General features: G+C 43.0%; 2 protein-coding genes across 3 annotated transcripts; one reads left to right on the forward strand and one right to left on the reverse strand.

The window, feature by feature from the left end:
- The first annotated feature begins 12 nt into the window (after nt 1-12).
- LOC108124464 (uncharacterized) lies at nt 13-15,849 on the forward strand. 2 transcript variants are annotated; one of them, XM_070277193.1, is made up of 9 exons: nt 13-175; nt 2,705-3,642; nt 7,876-8,075; nt 8,136-8,454; nt 8,515-9,357; nt 9,427-10,724; nt 11,228-11,284; nt 11,696-13,076; nt 13,175-15,849. In XM_070277193.1, the coding sequence occupies exons 2-9, from the start codon at nt 2,997-2,999 to the stop codon at nt 13,777-13,779; spliced, it is 5,349 nt and encodes a 1,782-aa protein (XP_070133294.1). In that variant the 5' UTR covers nt 13-175; nt 2,705-2,996; the 3' UTR covers nt 13,780-15,849. The 2 variants fall into 2 exon arrangements, with proteins under 2 accessions (XP_070133294.1, XP_070133295.1); XM_070277194.1 differs by lacking the exon at nt 11,228-11,284 and having other exon boundaries at nt 14-175.
- Nucleotides 15,842-17,341, reverse strand: LOC138925782 (uncharacterized). Its single transcript, XM_070277195.1, has 2 exons — nt 17,155-17,341; nt 15,842-17,100 (listed from the first exon to the last, which is right to left on the reverse strand). The coding sequence occupies exons 1-2, from the start codon at nt 17,230-17,232 to the stop codon at nt 16,096-16,098; spliced, it is 1,083 nt and encodes a 360-aa protein (XP_070133296.1). The 5' UTR covers nt 17,233-17,341; the 3' UTR covers nt 15,842-16,095.
- Between the last annotated feature and the right edge of the window lie 391 nt (nt 17,342-17,732).

A 17,732-nucleotide genomic window follows, 5' to 3' on the forward strand; every position in this document is an offset into this window, starting at 1 on the left:
ACGGTTCGGCCCCTCTGGCAACACTAAAATCACACCTGCTTTCACGGCTCCATCGGACGTAATTTTTTTTGAATGCACCAAGTAAAATAAATTTAAGCCGCTTCAATAACAAAATTATAACGCCTTTAGTCCGCCGTTGGCAAATAAAATTCTGCGTGGTAAAATAAAACGAAAGGTGTGTGGTGTCTTGGGGAACAGCCCAGTGACCTTGAAAGTTGAAGTTTTGTTGTTTTGTGCGTCTCCAATCGAAACATAACGCGCAAATATGTAAACGCTTTTGCGATCCTGTGTATCGTCCGCAAGTGCCAAAACTTTGTGTTAAGCATAGCAAAATAATATATTATTTCTGGCAAGGTGTATGAAAAAGGTTTCCTCTGACATCATATTTTGGCGTTCAGAGAGAACACAGTAAAGAGAGCGCCAATGCACAGCCGTTTTATAAGATTCTATTGACTCTTACTGAAATGATTAACTTTAAATAGGCAACAATTACAAAAAAAATTAAGTTATTAGATAGCATAGTGAAGTATAGATGCACATAAACCTTTTGTTTTGATTCTGTATTGTGATTTTTTTTTTATACAAATTAAGGGAGAGTGCAATGCTGTCATCTTGGCTAGTTTCTGGCTAGACTTTTTTAAAGAGCTCTTAACATATATATTCGGGAAGGCCATTAATAATACAATTTTCTGGATTGAAGCTTTATCATAACTGACCTTTATTAAAATAGCAGCGGTAATATTTTTATGAATATTAATTCAAATAATATTACTAAAAAGGAAAGAATTTTTAGTTTAATAAATGTAAAGTTTGTTTATTTATTATGTAGTTTGTAAAAGTTTTGGTCTAGCAATTAAGAGGGTTTCTAAGGCATAATTATATTATTATCATAACTAAGGGTACCTATTTTTTAGCATATTTTTAATATGTGTATCTTATATATTAGCGTTCGAACTGCCAACACTGAGAGAGAGTGCGTGGGTTGCCAGATAGGCAGACTCAGTCTGACGTAAAATATATACGGGAATATATTGTATTGTATAAGAACAAAAAACATAGATTAAATTCTCAGTTAGCACAAATTTTAAAAGCTACTAAACTCCCAGTAACATTGTAACGATTTTTGGCTTAAATGTAGAGATCTAGGCATTTTCTGAAATAAAAGTGAACCAAAATAGTGATAATTAAAGAGTGCTTACAAAGTCAGTAGGTTCGGGTAATAACTCCAATCCAATAAGTTGATTAAGTCGATTAAAGCATTACTTTGCGACTGTCTGGCAACGTCAGTGGCTCGCCAGCATGAAAATGCGCAACTCGGTTTCTATCTTTTGCATTTTCAACGTCTTTCTGATCGGTTGCTGTTAGGTCGCGGATGCCTAAACAATTCAGTGCTGGCTGATAATTGGAGCACGGTTCGGTTAAGTGCTCGATAAAGCTCCACAGCCGACTAGCTCGGAAATCGGAAATCCTTTCGATCCAACAAATTGTACGGAATTGTGTAACAAAAAAGGTGCATAAAATGCGCCAAAGCAGTCTTGGCCATTAAATGGCAAAGTGGGGGAAACACAAAATAAAAAGAAACAGCATGTGCGTCAAGTGTGAACTGCGACATACAAAGTGTGAATGAAAAGTAGCAAACCCCATAGTAGATATCAAAATGTTAAAAATAATATTAATGTTAACTCCTGTGGCATCAACTTCGACAATAACAACTCTGTATGTAGAGACCAGTGGTTCCTCTGGCTTCTGGCTTCGATGGTCGGGCGTGACGTAATTTGTGTATTTATTCTAAAAACCGAAAATTCGAGGAAAAGCTAGCAAGAGCGTGCAATTGTTTGTCCCTTTCGGCTGCTTCTGTAATTACCAATTGCAATTTGCCTTTTAATTTGAGTTTTGCATGCAACAGGGCGCGTGCTATTCACAAAACTGATGCCTCCCCACCACCAGCCCACCGCCACAGCCCGTCCCTCTCGACGCAGCCACAGCAACAGCACACGCGTGAGAGAAAGGCAACCTGGTGTGGTAAACAAAAATGCGAAAAGTGCAGGCTAAAACGATAACAAACAACAATCGCAACTGCAAACAGTCTGAATTCTTTTAATTTTTTGTTTTTTTTTTTTGGCTCCTCAAACCAAAACACACTAACAATTAGGTAATGTTTTTTATTTCATTCCCTTTTGCGCTCTTCTTTCGCTCTTGTCGCTCTCTTCTTTACAATTTCCTTTTGTTTTGAAACATTACATTGCACAGTGGGATGAACTTCCTTAAACTAACTTTCTCTAGGGAGTAATTAATAAAAATACGTGTGAGTTTGATTATTATTTGGTTGGAATTCCATTCATAAGTAGCTTGAAGGCAATGTCCTCATAGTCATAAAAAAATGTTATATGCATATGGCTCATTAAATTTTGCTATTTAAGATATTTATCACCAGAAATTATTAAAAAATTAAATTCCCAAAATGTTATCATTCGTTATGGGGTTGCTGCGGCTGTGTGCGTGTGCTGTTGGTTCCACTGTGCGTTCGTCGGTGGAAATTTTTGAGCGGAAAATTTTTAGTGTTTTATAAATTTTACCCCCTGATTACGGCCTCAAACGGTGGCCGATGCGTTTGTCAAATCGAACAGAACTACTGTATCGTCAAGATTGTGGAAGAATTTAATCCTTTTTCTAAACAAGTTTTGTTTTTTTTTTAACTAAAAAGTCTTTAAATAGGTCATAATATTGATAAAATATAAATAAAAACAAACAAAAAAAAACAACACCCGAAAATGTAAACGGTAAGCGCACGAACGAGAGAAGCACAAAAATCAGAAACCAAACACAAGAGCATAACAAAACAAAAAGAAAAAAAGAGTGTAAATAAACAAAAAACAAAAAAAAGTGAATTAAATGCTAAAAATTAAATAAAAAAACCAAGTTGGAGCGATTAGAAGATACTTGCAGAGGAACGAACCCATTGAAACGAAAGCGGCAACCAAGAACGCTTAGCAACAATGTTGCACAGCAATTACGACAATGCACAGTCAACAACAGCAACAACAACAACACCAGCAGCTACAGCAACAACACCAGCCAGTGCAAAGGCAATAGATGGTGCTGTGTCGCCACTAGCCGTCGCAGTCGCAGCCGCCGAGGGTCAGACGGTGACGGGAATCGTGGCATCAGCGGATCTAGCACCGTCAGCTGTGCCCGAACGGTCGGAATTATCAGAAACAGCTGATGCGGCGGCGGCTGCTGCTTCTGCTACTGGTGCTGGTGCTGTCGTGGGTGCCGCGTCAGAGGTGCCGCCTGCATTCGATGCCCAGATGCGAACGCAGCAACGACAAAAGATTAAGAGCTACCACGATGCCAAACAGACGGCGGTGTGGCGGACCGATTCCCTGGCCTCCACTTCCAGTCCGGACTTTGCAGCTGCCGCCGCTGGGGGTGGTGTCGGAATAGGACCAGGACGTGTCCAGGGTCCAAATGTATGTGTGGGTCTTCCTATGCGGAGCATCATTCTGTCAACGGCACCGAGTCTACTGCAGCGAAAGTCCTCGGATAGCTCGCTGGCGGCTAGCTCCATACCGCGACGAGTATCCTTTCCGGAGAATGAGTTGGTGACAGGTTACCTGGAGCCGGCTAATCCCTGGAAGCAAGGTGAGTGCAAGTTCTTTTATCAGTATTAGATATTAAAGCACTAGGCAGGTACTACCATAAGTAGAGAAATACGTATAGATCTAGTTTTGTATCTTCCGGATTTGAAGTATTCATTAGGTTGGTCCGTGCTTGGGATCTTATCGAGTGTGTCTACTACACGGAAGTGTAAGTTCCGCCTGAAACACTTCCTGAAAATGAATACAAATCGATTAGATATATACATATATCTGTGAAAGGATTCTCGATACCTGTCTGCCAATTGAAATGCAACCAAGAGCAACTATCAATAGATGTGCATAGAAGAGAATTTACAGAAGAATTCTTCCGAGTGCCGCCAAGTCGCTAAAATGCGCAAAATATTTATTTGGGATGGCGGCGGTGCAGCCAATAAATGCGTACTATAGAAATATAGTAATTCAGATACAATTCTTACTTGAGATACAAATTATCGGCAAAAATAAGATGTATTTTTTATAAACTTATAGCCCATTTATAGGCCATTTCGTTTAATTACCTTATTATGCAGTTGTTTACCTGGTCTGGCTATTGTATTTTTTTTTTAATTCCATATTCCCCTCAAAATGATGTCTATTATTGCTTTTGAGTTCCCTTTGATTTTGTTATTTGTTATTTTCACGTCAGCGATAACAGGGAAATAGCTGATAAGATACGGTTATACGGTTAGGTTCGTTTTTTTTTTCTTTTTCCGTTTTTGGAGAGAACTTACTCTCCCCCACTGGCTCTTCACATGTTTTATTATTATTTTATTTAATTACCTTATATACCTTATTTTAGCCGGCATTGCTTTTGCCCAGCTTCGCTTTAGCTTTGCCTTGGACGCCAATCGTGGGGTTTGCTTTGTGCTCGACATTCGTCTCGATTGGTTTGTGAATTTGATCAAACGATTGTTTTTTTTTTGTCACCATTATTATTTAGCTCACAAACTCTCAAGAACATACATACATATGTAAATGACATATATATATATGTATTTTTATTTGTCTTGTACAATTATTTGTTTACTTCGATTCCTTCCTTGCCTTTGTTTGTGTCTTTGTGTTTGTATTTGCTGGCCGATTTCTGCTTTTGCTTTGCTTTCCTCTCTCTCTGTGTAGGTGTGTGATGTCATCGATGTCAGACAAAAGCACAAAAGTCCCGCAAAAGAAGACATTTTTGACAGACAGACTGACGGGCTATTATACATACATTTGTGTAAATAAAAGTATATCTTACATACATGATGTACATTGTACATAGTTAGTACATGTAATGCTTTCTTAGCTGATATTCGGCTTTTAATCCAATCTTAATCAGAGAGATAACAACTAGAACAACAACACATGCTTCGCAAAATGTCACGAGCTCGATTAGTGCTTATTGGCGAGGTATGTAATTAATTTATGCAATTCTATAACAAAGCACAACAAAAGCAACAGTAAGCTGAACAAAAAAACTAATTACGACGGATAAAAACCGAGTAAATATGAGTAAGCGTTTTCGTAAATAAAGCAAATGTTTGCATTTAGCTGAAATGTCACTTGGTCTCGCCTCCAATACTTAATTACAGTTCCTTAGTCAGGTTAGTTTATTGGTTTATTTATCTACATACATACCTGGCTAGAGAACTCCAGACACTTACCATTGCCGAAAAATTAAGTTTCTACCAGCTACCAGCATAGCTAGAAATTTTTGACAAACGGCCCACTGTCATGACAGTCGATTCGTTAATTCAAGTCAATGGCAGCAGCAGGTTGATACCCACAATCAGATAAGAACACGACACCTTTCTAAAGTGGAATTGACGTTGTTTGAGAACATAACCATTTTAGTTACTTTATAAGGTGAATTGGGGTTTTTATTTAAAGAAAGAACAGGAAAAATATTAGTTGTGGGGAAGCTATAAGATATAGTCAGGAGATCCTTATAAAATTTTATAGAAAAAATAAGGTGACTTAAAGAGACATCTATAGAGAGGTAGGACCTGCTACCTTTAAAAACTTCAAAGTTATGATAATTACTATCCTTTAGTTACATGGTAGCTATAGGTAATAGTCGGGCGATTCTTATTAAACTTGGTGGAACATATTATTTGAGTTTAAAAGGCATCTATAGAAAGTCTGTACCTTCTATCTTTAAAAACACCAATGTTATGATCCTTTCTATCCTTAAGTTATATGGAATCTATAAGATGTACTTGGGCGATCCTTATTAAATTTCATAGAACAGATCAATAAAAAGTCTGTACCTTCTGTCTTTAAAAATACCAAAGTTATGACCCTTCCGATCCTTCAGTTATACGACAGCTGTGGTATATAGTCCTCCGATCGCATCCTTTCCGACTTATATACATCCAACTGTAGCAATGAGTAAATGTCCAAAGTTTTAACTAAATACCTTTAAAACTAAGAGGCTAGGACGTAAACGGACAGGAAAATATCATCTCAGGAGCTAGTCCCGTAGGATTGCAGATATAACACTCTCATATGATTTATTTCGCTATTCCAAGGCGAAGTTAGTCTAGTTTATGGTAGAAACATAGCTCTGTATCTGATACCAACTCCCAGTGGAAAATAAATGCACTCATAAAACAAATGGCAAATGGCGAGAACAAGTTTCCGACATTGTAAATGTTTAGCACCAAATTAACAGCAATTAATTGAATCATTTTTTTTTTTTTCATTTTCGTTCTCTGGCTTTCGTTCTGAGCTGTCTTGGAAGCAGAAGCGACCCAAAAGGCACAAAAATCAATAGAATAATAAAAAATTAAAAAGCCATTTAATAGGCATAGTCGTCGTGGCCTGGACAGCAGGCGGCGGCATCACGCGATTCTACAATGTTTATGCCGCGAACTTAGTCATTTTTATCTACTCAATCGATAGACTGACAAACGCCGTCTAATCGTCAGAATTCGCGCACTTCTATTTTCGAATATCGATCATAGTTGGCTCTACTATTGAAAATAAACACGGATTATAATTATAATTTGTGCCTTAATTGGCAGCTCTTCAGGTTGAATCCCAAAATAAAAACAAGTCAACATGATATAGGAGATATAATTTTGGGAAATTTTTCTATAAAATTCTCAGGTGGGCTCTTGTTTATTTAGTTTCTGTCTCGCCCCAAATGAAATCATCAAAAATAGATGAGAAAATATGGTAAATAGTTATCTGGTATGGTTCCAAAAAGATTACACGGCATTTATCAGCTCCCAAAATACTCCCAAAATAGTTGTTGATGTTTTTCTGTTATTTTTTTGCTATTCAGACTTTTGTTTATTTAGATTAGAAGAGCTTGTTTACTGGCTTTTTAGAGACTTCCTGCTTGAGAGCTGCCTCCCATCCATCAAAACTTAAATATTAAATGGCAATTAATTGCTTAAATATGTTGCCAACTTTCCTCAAAGAGAAACGTCAAGCACGGTCGTCACATTGTCTGCCCGGTTCGTGTGATATTCGCCATAATTCAGATTTTTGAATTATTCTACTCAACGCTAATGAATCACTTAACAGATGTTGAGTCTCAAGGGGAGAGCTCCGAACTATCATATAGATGAGGAAAAACTTTTGAAATCTAGCCAAAAAATTCAAAATTCTCTTTGGTTTTTGGTTTGCGGCGGCATCTTCTTTGTTAGCATCCTTGTGGCAGATCTAAAACGAATCGTTTAATTGCCTTTAACACCGATGTGACTAGATAATGCAATGATAGATTCATTTGTTTACGTTCTTACGTTCATAAGAGGTGCAAGAACTATTTATATAGAAAGAGGTGCTCTTGGCATTTGGCAGTGTATCCTAAGGTTCCCGAAATATTTCTCAAATTAGAGACTTTGTGGTTTCTAAACTTAGTTCCCTCATATACATATGATAGCCAGACGTTCCAAGATGAGTTGCAAATTACAAGTTCACGACTTCATGTCATCAAAAAAAAAATAACAAATCGTTTGGAAATTGCCGCCGCAATTTCATTTACTTTTTTGTTTGGACTTGTGTCGAGGCCGGCAATTGTTGATGATGATAATAGGTCTGGGGGTTCTTAATGGAAGCGGGTGAAGTGGGCAACACTCGCACGCGCCATAAGTTCTAGTTATTTCTCATATTTGACCATATATTTGGCCAAACATTTGTTGCTTGATTGGGACTCGAGTTTATTGACTCGACGACGACCATATAATTAGAGATGAGTCTAATGCGGAAATTAGTCATATTTTTAATAAAGCTTGAACTTATTTTACAGTCTACCTCGTGAAGAACAATGCCGATGTGGTGGACCAGTATGTGCAGTCGTGTCAGAAACACAACACCCAGCCCATCAAGAACGTAATGGACCAACTAAGGAACCTGGACCTGCACCAGGCGAGGCAACCTCTACTCTCGCTGAAAGAAATCCAACTGGCGGCCAATGATTGCGAAGCCCTCGAGGAGATATTCAAGAGGGTGAGTAGGACACATGGTCCCATATCCTATCCAAGGCTTACTAAAAGTGGATCCTTACAGGTACAATATAAGTGCATCGATTTGTCCGACTGCACGCTGGACGAGAACTGTCTGACGGCACTCTTCCAGATGATCGAGTACTATGAGGCCGCCAACGAGCTGGACATATCCTACAACAAGGAGCAGATGACGAAGCGCTGCTGGGAGCTGTGCGCCTATATGGTGGGCCGCAGCCAGGAGTTGCATTCCTTGAATGCCGAGTGCAACCAGATCACAAAACTAGGTGCTGTCAGTCTGGGTCATGCCCTGGGAACCTCCAACCTGCACACCCTCAAGCTGGAACACTGCGGTCTGAGTGGCCAGCCGCTCATCAATCTTTGTAAGTTGGATCCACATGTTTTGTGTCACTAACCCTGCAGTATCGGACTATCTGTTTCAGGCCGTGGTCTGAACCACAACAAAATGCTCAAGGAGCTATGGATGGGATACAATGATCTGGACTGTGTGGATGCGCAGCACATAGCCGACATGCTGCGCTTCAACCACAGCATGGAACTCATAGACATCAGCAACAACAACATACGCAACGAGGGAGTCATGTACCTGGTGCAGGCACTCGTCCTGCAGTCCACCGAGTTGGAACGCCGGATGGGTGCCCTGAAGCGCACTCGAGCCATCGAGGTGGACGAATCCACATCGCCCGTTGAGACCGAACCCCCCACAGTAATACCGGAATCGGTCCACTCTAGCTCCAGTCCCGAGAAAGATGATGTCGATAAGGAATCGTCCCTGCGGACAACTGTTCCATCGTGCCCCGAGGCCTTGCCAGAGGAGGAAGCCGCGGATGAGTCGGTCGTGCCTGTGCTAGTGGACTTGGATAACGATAATGACGACGACAATACGGAGGACACCGTGCGCATCGTGAAGAACTCCGGTACCAATGGCGGCAGCGGACAGTCCATGCTGGACAAACTGCTCTCGATGAATAGTGACAGTAGCAGCGAGGAGGCGCCCTCGAACATATCCACCGATACCTTGGCTGCCTGTTGCTCCGAAGATATCAGTGAGATCAGCAACGAGATCTTCGATATAACGGCAACCAAACAGCCGCCAACAGAATCAGTAAAGGAAACCAGTCCGGCGGAGGGTTCTACCACTCAGTCGGAGGTTGATACAGCGCCGAGTGCAGAGACACTAACGTCTACTGTGCCCGTGTCCGAGGAGCCGCTGTCTCCAGCGCAACAACAACAGCACAGTTCCCAAAATGAACGCAACTTATGTGGTAAGTATCTACCCTTTCCCTTCTTGGTCATTGGAATTGGAGTATATGCCTCTTGATGCAATTTTCCAGATATTACTCCTTCAACAGAGGCTAAAACCGTTGAACCCAATGAATCCTGTGTACAGAACAACATCATTAACAACAACAACAATAACAACCAAGCCCACAACAACACCTACAACAATAACAACGTACCATCGCCGACGGGAGCCGAAGCCGGAGCTGTATCCACCCTAGCTGTAGTGGATGCGCCACCAACCGTAGAAATTGCATCCAACCGGGGCTCTCCACCAGCGGCCATTTTCGAAGTGACGGCGGAGGAGAGTGACTGCATCAACGGTAGCGGAGCGGGAGCCAGCGGGTCACGGCCGCTGGACGTGAACAAGAACGCCAAGGTGGGCGACGACTTCGAGGACACGCACAGCACGGACTCGGCATTCGAAAGCGCCTCAGAGGGCGACATTAGTCGCAATCTGCCGGATGAGTTCAGTCGGCTGTCGGTTTCATTGGAGAGCACGCGGCTCGACTTGGGTGGCATTGAGACGGGGACCATTGCCAGCGAGTCCACCGAATGCCTGATCCTCGGCACTACGCCGACAAAGGCGGATGAACCGGAGGTGTTTTCGCCGCCTAAAGTCACCATTTCCGAAGAGTCGCTGTTGGTGGACAAAGATCTGAGTCCCGGGCCCTTTTCCTGTCCCAGCCCAGCGCCGACGCCACCTCCGCCTTCAACGTCGCCGGGTGGGGCGAGTATCGGGCTGAGACGCACGGAGTCGAGTTGCGCCTACCTCAACCAGTCGACGCGTAACCGATCCCAGAGCTCCGACAGCCTGTGCAGTGAGACATCGCAGGATAGCTCCACGGCAGCCCCCGCCGCCGCCGCCAACGATCCCAAGTTCGCCGAGAAGCTGACCAAGAACGACACCTTGTCGCGGCGCCAGCAGGCGGACTGCACGCTGGAGGCCATACGATCGCCCAGTGGACTGAAGGCCCTCACCGTTTGGAACAACAACCTGACCAAGGACTGCGCCAATGCTGTGTCCGAGCTGCTGCAAAAGACCATATCGCTGGAGTTGCTCAACATTGGCAAGAACTGTCTGTCCAACGATTTTGTGGCCACCATCAAGGACAGTCTCACGAAAAACACAACGCTGACCACTCTGGGTCTGCAGAGCGCCCACCTAAGCGCCAAGGGCATCGAGACGCTGGCCTCCATCCTGACATTCGGCGGCAACAGCAAGCTCCAGCGCATCGACATTCGAGACAATAAACTAGAGGTGGAAAGTCTGAACATAATCGCCGAGGTCCTCAAGTCCAACAAGACGCTCACCCAGATCGACATCAACGACGAGCCCAAGCGACTGACGGTAAGTTATGGTCGTCTGTCAGGGAAGAGTCTGTCATTGTCATTGCCATTGCTCATTGCCCAGGAGACCATAAGTCCTCATCAACATGTTGTTGCATCTCGATGCCACTGTAGAAGTTCAGTTAATGTTCAGTATTATAAAAGTTAGTAAGAGTTTATAGTTTAAGAGTTTATAGTTATAGTTGTTAATGTTTATAAATTGTGTAACAAAAAAGTTACTATAACTTGTTTATCGCAAGTGGAACAAAGAACATAAACAAGTCCTTGATAAGATCTGTTTTTCATCCACAAGATTTCTTTTGAGGTATTTCACATTTTATCAAGGACTTCTGAAGCTACGGCTTGCCGAAGCTAATGCCTCATCGTTGCCATGACTTAATGCGATTACGATTTTGGATGGCTTTATGTTGGGAGCATGATGGCGTTGATATTTGATTTTTTTAATTGAAACGTTTTCATTTGTGGTCATTTGTGTGGTTGTTGCCTCTCTCATCTCCGTTAAAGTTGCCCATAGTGCCGATAGTAAATGTTATACCGCCATCGCCATTGCCCCAGGATAGCGTAAGTAAACCCCTCACTCAATTAGCTCTTCCCCTTCTGCTGCTGTACTCTCTGTACTGTCCACTGTCCACTGTCAACGCTTGGCTTGCAACTGATAACATCGCTAATAGCCTAAATAGCCTAATCGCTAATCGCAAACGCCACACGCACTCCGCTCGCCTTTTATTCGTCCTTACCGCGGCCTAAACACGAGCTAACCTAGCGCACTAGAAGCTTACTTGTCTTGGGAATCTAGTGCTGGGTGTGCTCCCCTCGATGAACAATAGCAGTTTCACACTCACTGCCACAACCATCTTGGTGGATACTTGAGTGAACAACTCGCTTTTGTTGTCAAGCTATTGAAGAGCTACCCCACACCGCCACCGTCGAGTGCCAAACACTAATGATAATCTTTACTTTTCTCCATTTCAGATCGGTAGCGATGCCCATTTGGATTACACAAGGGTGCTGGGCACCGTGCGTTCCCTGTGCTCCCGAAACGAGAAGCGGCAGGCCCAGGAGTTGGCGGATAGATCTGCGAACGTGGGCGGCGGGGGCAGCAGTGCCGGCGGGAGCTTCCCTGGTTCCCGGTGTCGCGGCGGTTACTACTTGGGCTCGCGGAAGATATCGCTGACCTGCCACAGTCGTCCATTCGTGGATGCGGTCACAGGCACTGTTATAGCCAAGCCAGCGGCGAATGCGACCGCGTCCGCTGCAGCAACCGCCACGCCCACACCGGCTGCCCTGCTGGAAGTGAAGCGGAAGGGTGGCTCCCGGCTCCGCTCCCCGGGACCAAGTCCGCCCACGGTGTCGCCCTCGTCCTCGCCTAACCGCAATCGCTTCCACGTGTCGCGGGTACCCGAGGTGGCCAGTCCATTGATGTCCCCCCTTGCTCAACCTCCACTCCCACATGCGCCGCACACGCCACGGTCGGCCAGTAGCTGCATGTCCATACCCACCATCGCCGGATCGCCTGGAGGCAGCCAGAGCAGCCTGAACACCGTGGGAGCCCTACCCACTTCCAGTTCGCTGCCGGCCATGGCTTCGGTCACCTCATCCGCGCAGACGATCAAACGACTGTCGGTTTCGCCTCGATCGCGCTTTCATGTGTCCCGCATCTACGAGGATCCCCAGGTGCCGATGGCCAACCGGCAGTTGCCTCCCATCACTCCCCACACGCCGCCCCTCGATTTGCCACCCACTCCCATGCTGAAATCCGCCCGGAAGGCTGTTCAGCTAACCGAGGCTGTGGAAGCGGCGGCAGCAGCCGTGCCGGCGTCCAGTGTGGTGATTCTGGAGCCCAGCGATCCACATGGAGATACCCTCGACAATAGTACAAAGGCCGATGAGGCGGCGGGGCAGAAACTGTTGAACAACTCACCCACCTTGAGTAGTTCCAGCTCAACGTCGCCGGGCAGCAGCAATAGCAGTGGGAGCAGCAACGGAACCAGCAGCATTACCTCCACTGATTCCATCATTTCTGGCGCAGAAGCACATCCACCTCCTTTGCTCACTTGTCCCCTGGCAGTGTTTGGAGAAAATGACATTCCGTGGACGAAGGAAGGGGCTGCCGGGGTGGCAGGGCAGGTAGATCCAGTGCTCGAAGCAAAGCCAGCTTCGGAACCAGCGCCACCAGCTGAGCCCATCCCGAATCCGCCAGTCCCTGCCCGTAAGACCTCTTGGATAGCCAATCCGTCGGCGGTGGACAAGCTGCTCACGATCTTCAACACAGGGAACATATTCCAGCGCAGCTCCTCTCCGGAATCCAGGGCCAGTCAAGTTTCCGCTAGTGCGGTCACAAACAACTCACAAAGTTAGTATCTCCTCAGAGATTATGTAAAGTATGGTTGTGGGTTGACGGCTATCTTTCCTGCTTCATTTTTACTAATATTTATCTCTCTGCTTTGTAAGATGGCGGAACAGCGACCAGTGGAGGAGCCACTGGTGGTGACGGCTGCTCTGCGGTACCAAACCCCACTCTATCGACCGCGCGGAAAATATCTCCAGCATCCTGGACCTCGCTGACTGGCAGCAACATCTCCAACTCTAGCCAAAACGCCGCTTCGAACGTGGATACCGGCAGCTCGTCCATCCTGGAAACGGCATCGAGGCAGTTGCGAGACTTCAGCAAGCAAGTTTTTCGGCAAAACATTTCCTTCAACAACAGTGGAGATGCGACCTCATCGGGGACAGTGGCTCCGCTGGAGGGGATAAGTACGGCCACATCCTCCTCCAGCAGCACAGAGTCTCCGTCGCCGCCGGAGTGCAATGCTGCCCATATGCCGTCTAGCCTGAAGCGCCAGCTCAAGGAGAACATCTCTCCGGAGCACACGATCAATGAGGAGACGCTGCACACCCTGCAGAAGCTGTCGCGTGCGGAAGACGTGGCACTTAAAGCGGAGGCGGCAGCGGAGCTGGGCGACATTGAGATCGTGATGCACAGCGAGGTGGTGGACTGTCGTCTGCCGGAGGAGAAGCAAGAGGAGCAGGAGGAGGCCGCCCAGAGTCTTGTTTAAAAAGAAAACTGAGATGAATAGAAAGAAAAACGCAACTCAACCGACAAAAAGCAACCACCCACCCAGCATTCCCATGGCGCTCCTTTGTACTGTACCCACCCGCCTTGAAAACTATGAATACGATGCCGAGAATGATGATAATGGTAAATGGATGTTAGGGTTAGCCCTACCGTAATCCTGGCAAACAAAACAAATATTATGAAGTACACAAGTTATGACTAACTTTGTTTTATTTTTGGTTAAATTTTTTTAAGTTTTATAACACAAGAAACAAGAAAATATAAATATATTTTAATAATGAATAAGGCATAAGAAATTCAAAATAATGCTCAATATTTGCTTCAAAATAAACTGTTGCCAGTAAGGACAGCAGTTTGATTGAAGTGAATACTGAAATCTTAAGTGGATAAAGTTCTATAAATGTAAAATATAAAAACATAAAACCATAAAATTGTACACACCCACACACACCCGATCTAACAATGTAAACTATTTGGCTAAGTGCGCTCGTTGGATAAGGGCTGGAAGAGTTGAAGAGTTGCTCAGGCTCCCGGAGGGAATACCTTGTGGAAGACACTATTACAAAATTTGTACTTACCAAGACGTTAACAAGAAACTGAAATCAGCCACCACAAACACATTGTTATACTTAAGTTAATTTTAAACTGTACAAAGAGCTTGAATGTTACAACTTAATTTGGGAATTCTTCCCGCCCTAAGATTATTTACTTAATATCTATGATTACAAAGTGCAATGCCTTAATTTTTTAATTTTTTATTTTTTCATATTCCCAAATACCCCACACTTACCATTCTTGCTAGCAACTCAAATGAAGTGCGAACCTGGATCAGCTCTGCCAAAGTATTATGAATTGGAACAATTTTCAAAAGAATTACAAAACTTAAATTAGGTACTTAATTATCAGCATAGCGATTGCTACTAACTATGTAACTGTGTAACTATGTAATGAGCCCACCAGTCAAGCCTCTAAAACCATAAGTTCTATGACATTATGCAATTAATAATCGTAATCATTCTTAAATCACACAACTCAAACGCAAAAGCAACAAAACGGATATGAATATGAACGAAACGAAAAACAAAAGTACCCAAAATAAATCCAATTGATCTCATTATGTGATATTTGTCGTAGTGCCCAAAGCGTTCACTGTACGTGTATATCTATAACCAAATTATACGAGTTAAGTACAGGATGTACATACGGAACACTTGAACTCTAAGTAATCTTACTTAATCCCATCCCCCCTCAACACCCAACACCCAACTGAGACAGATCCCCAGAACAGCTTTAGTTTAGAGTTGACTACAAACGAGATACGATACGGAGCTTGAGCAACTTTTCAAATGGTCGGCCCATCCAACAGAGCGACACAATCGTTATAGATGAAATATATATATATATATACATATACAACATACACCATAAAGAAAACCACACCCACATACATCTATATTAAAAATATATATAAAATATGTTAAAACACACACACATTATTTGATTCATGGATGATTTTGTAAATACCGCGTGTGTACTCTCTATTAGGCAGTGGTACTGGTACTACTCCAGACTCTGAATTTTTTTGTAGTCTTTGTTAATGATTTTTGTTTTTGTTTACCATTTTATTGTTTACATCTATAAATTTAACTATATATAGATATATGTATATCTCTATATACTATGTACGTATTTAAGTAGTTAAACGCAAGCAACTTTTCAAATATTTTTCAAACGTACCAATCGAAAAGGTTTCTTCTTGAAAGTTGAGTGCCACTATCGAATTGTACTTAATTTACAAAAAGGAAGAAGTCTTTGCGAGGTGTTTGCCTTAAAGCTGATCCCTACTTTCGGCAATCGAAATTCTACCCCCCTGGATGTTTTATTTACACTTTGAATCATCTACACTCTAAATTTGTTAACCGTCTAGAGCGATGATTTTGTTTCTAATTGGCAAACCACGTATTTTTTAATAATTTAAGTTTATAAATTAGAAGAAAACAACCTACTAAACTGAAAAATTTAATGAATAAACATGAAAGCTGTAACGAAATCAATACTCATTTTATTTCCTTTGGGATCTACATATAATAGCTTTTGGACTGGATACGCTTAGAATTTTTAGAATTTAGTTTTTTCCAAAATTTTTACAAAAAGTTCATGTAGTTACTAAAGGACACACAATTTACTTAACATAGCTAGCCTATAACCGGCGAAATCGCTTGTGGAAATTAAAGAAAACACCCTAATCTAATATAACCCACGGTCCATCTCGTGGGGAGTCTCATCGGGCACCAGGTCAGTTAATGATCGGGCAGGGATGTAGGGATGCAAGGATAATCGGAATGCAGTTACTGCTGCCGGTATGGTGTTCCAGTTCCTTGACGAACGATTGGGCCTCGGCAACCTGGGGTTCGCACTCCACAGAAATATACTCTTGCATCGCAAGCTTCCACGACTTGCCTCCAAAATACGGAGGGTCCCCGGACACGATGAGCTTGTCCCGCTGATGGACGGGCCGTGGGGAAGACTGATCGTCCCAGAGCTCTCCATCCCAGAGAAGGACTCTCAGTTGCGGACAATAATCGCTTATTACAGAATCGTTCAGGTTTTGCATTGAGAAGCGGACCTGAACCAGAGAGGCTCCGAGATGAAACTGAAGGGCAATTTCATCAGATTCAGATGAGATCATGTTGACAGTCACTCCGTTGGCGCCATTCTCATTCACGCCCTTGGCCATCTGCATGATGTCCGTAATGTTTGGCATGAGTTTGAGGTAGAAGGAAATGTCTACGGTGAAACTGACCCACATTTGGTTTAGGACTACTGGCTTTGTCATCAAAAGTCCCCAACACGGCTTGGAGGCACGTCGACACATCGCAGGACTGTTCTTAGACGGATAGGAGACTAGCCCAAAAGCATTCAGGAACTTAATTCGAACCTCCTCAGGGGAGATGTCTTCCTGGTCGATTTTAACCGCCGATTTCAAAGGAGCCCTCTTCGGTCTTTCACTGGTAACTGATGAACCGGTTTCGAAGGCCGTATTTCCGGTTCCGACGACGACACTTCCTCTTAGCTTGTGTACATGGGCCATCAGTGCCAGGAATGGGTTCGAAGTCTTGAAGTTGCTGGAATCCTGGGCTTCTTCTCTAAAGCCATCGCTCTTCAAAAGGTTTGTCCTTTTCGCAATATTGAAATTCTTCAGAAGAGGAGTCTGCCAGTTCCGGGTCCAATGTGTCCAGAATGGCGGAACAGAACGGCGTTTAACGTTGATCCTAAACATCACCCTGGGATTGTCTTTTTCCTGAAGTATCCACTTGGACTCTAATGTTTATATAAATAGGCCATATATACTTACCTCGATTTCAGTGGATGAAGTCCATGACGCCAGCCATTTCTTGACTTGCGGATTTTTGAAAAATGCTCGTAGTAACATTATAAAATATTTTTTTTTAGGGTTTTAGAAAATTTTTTATACAAATTTTTAATAATTTTTTTTTTTTGAAATTTTTACCACTTGGTTTCTGTTTAATACAAAAGTAATCTGAGTAAAATAATTTTCAAAGTTTACTACATCAACAAAGCCAACTTGTTCTCAACCTTAAACATTTTCTTAAATAATAACTAGCTTTAGGCCTTGAAGGTAAAGCTAGTTTCAGAATACCAAAACCAGATACTTAATAAGCAAATAAAATAAAATTTTTTTAAAAGCTGAATATTTGTCAAATATTTTATTTGAAAAAGGTAAAAGTAACGATAAAGTTCACTTACATTGCTCGTAAAGATAAGAAACCGCTGCCATGGGGCTAATTAAAAGTCTCATTTGCTTACGTAATTAAACGCTGAACATTATCAGGTAAGTGTTGAATAAATATGTGTTAATCGAAATTACTTTTCCGAATATAATGCTCACTTGCCAGAGCCACAGAAAAGTAT

This window comes from Drosophila bipectinata, chromosome 2L (genome assembly GCF_030179905.1).
Source record: "Drosophila bipectinata strain 14024-0381.07 chromosome 2L, DbipHiC1v2, whole genome shotgun sequence".
Classification (NCBI taxonomy): Eukaryota; Metazoa; Arthropoda; class Insecta; order Diptera; family Drosophilidae; genus Drosophila; species Drosophila bipectinata.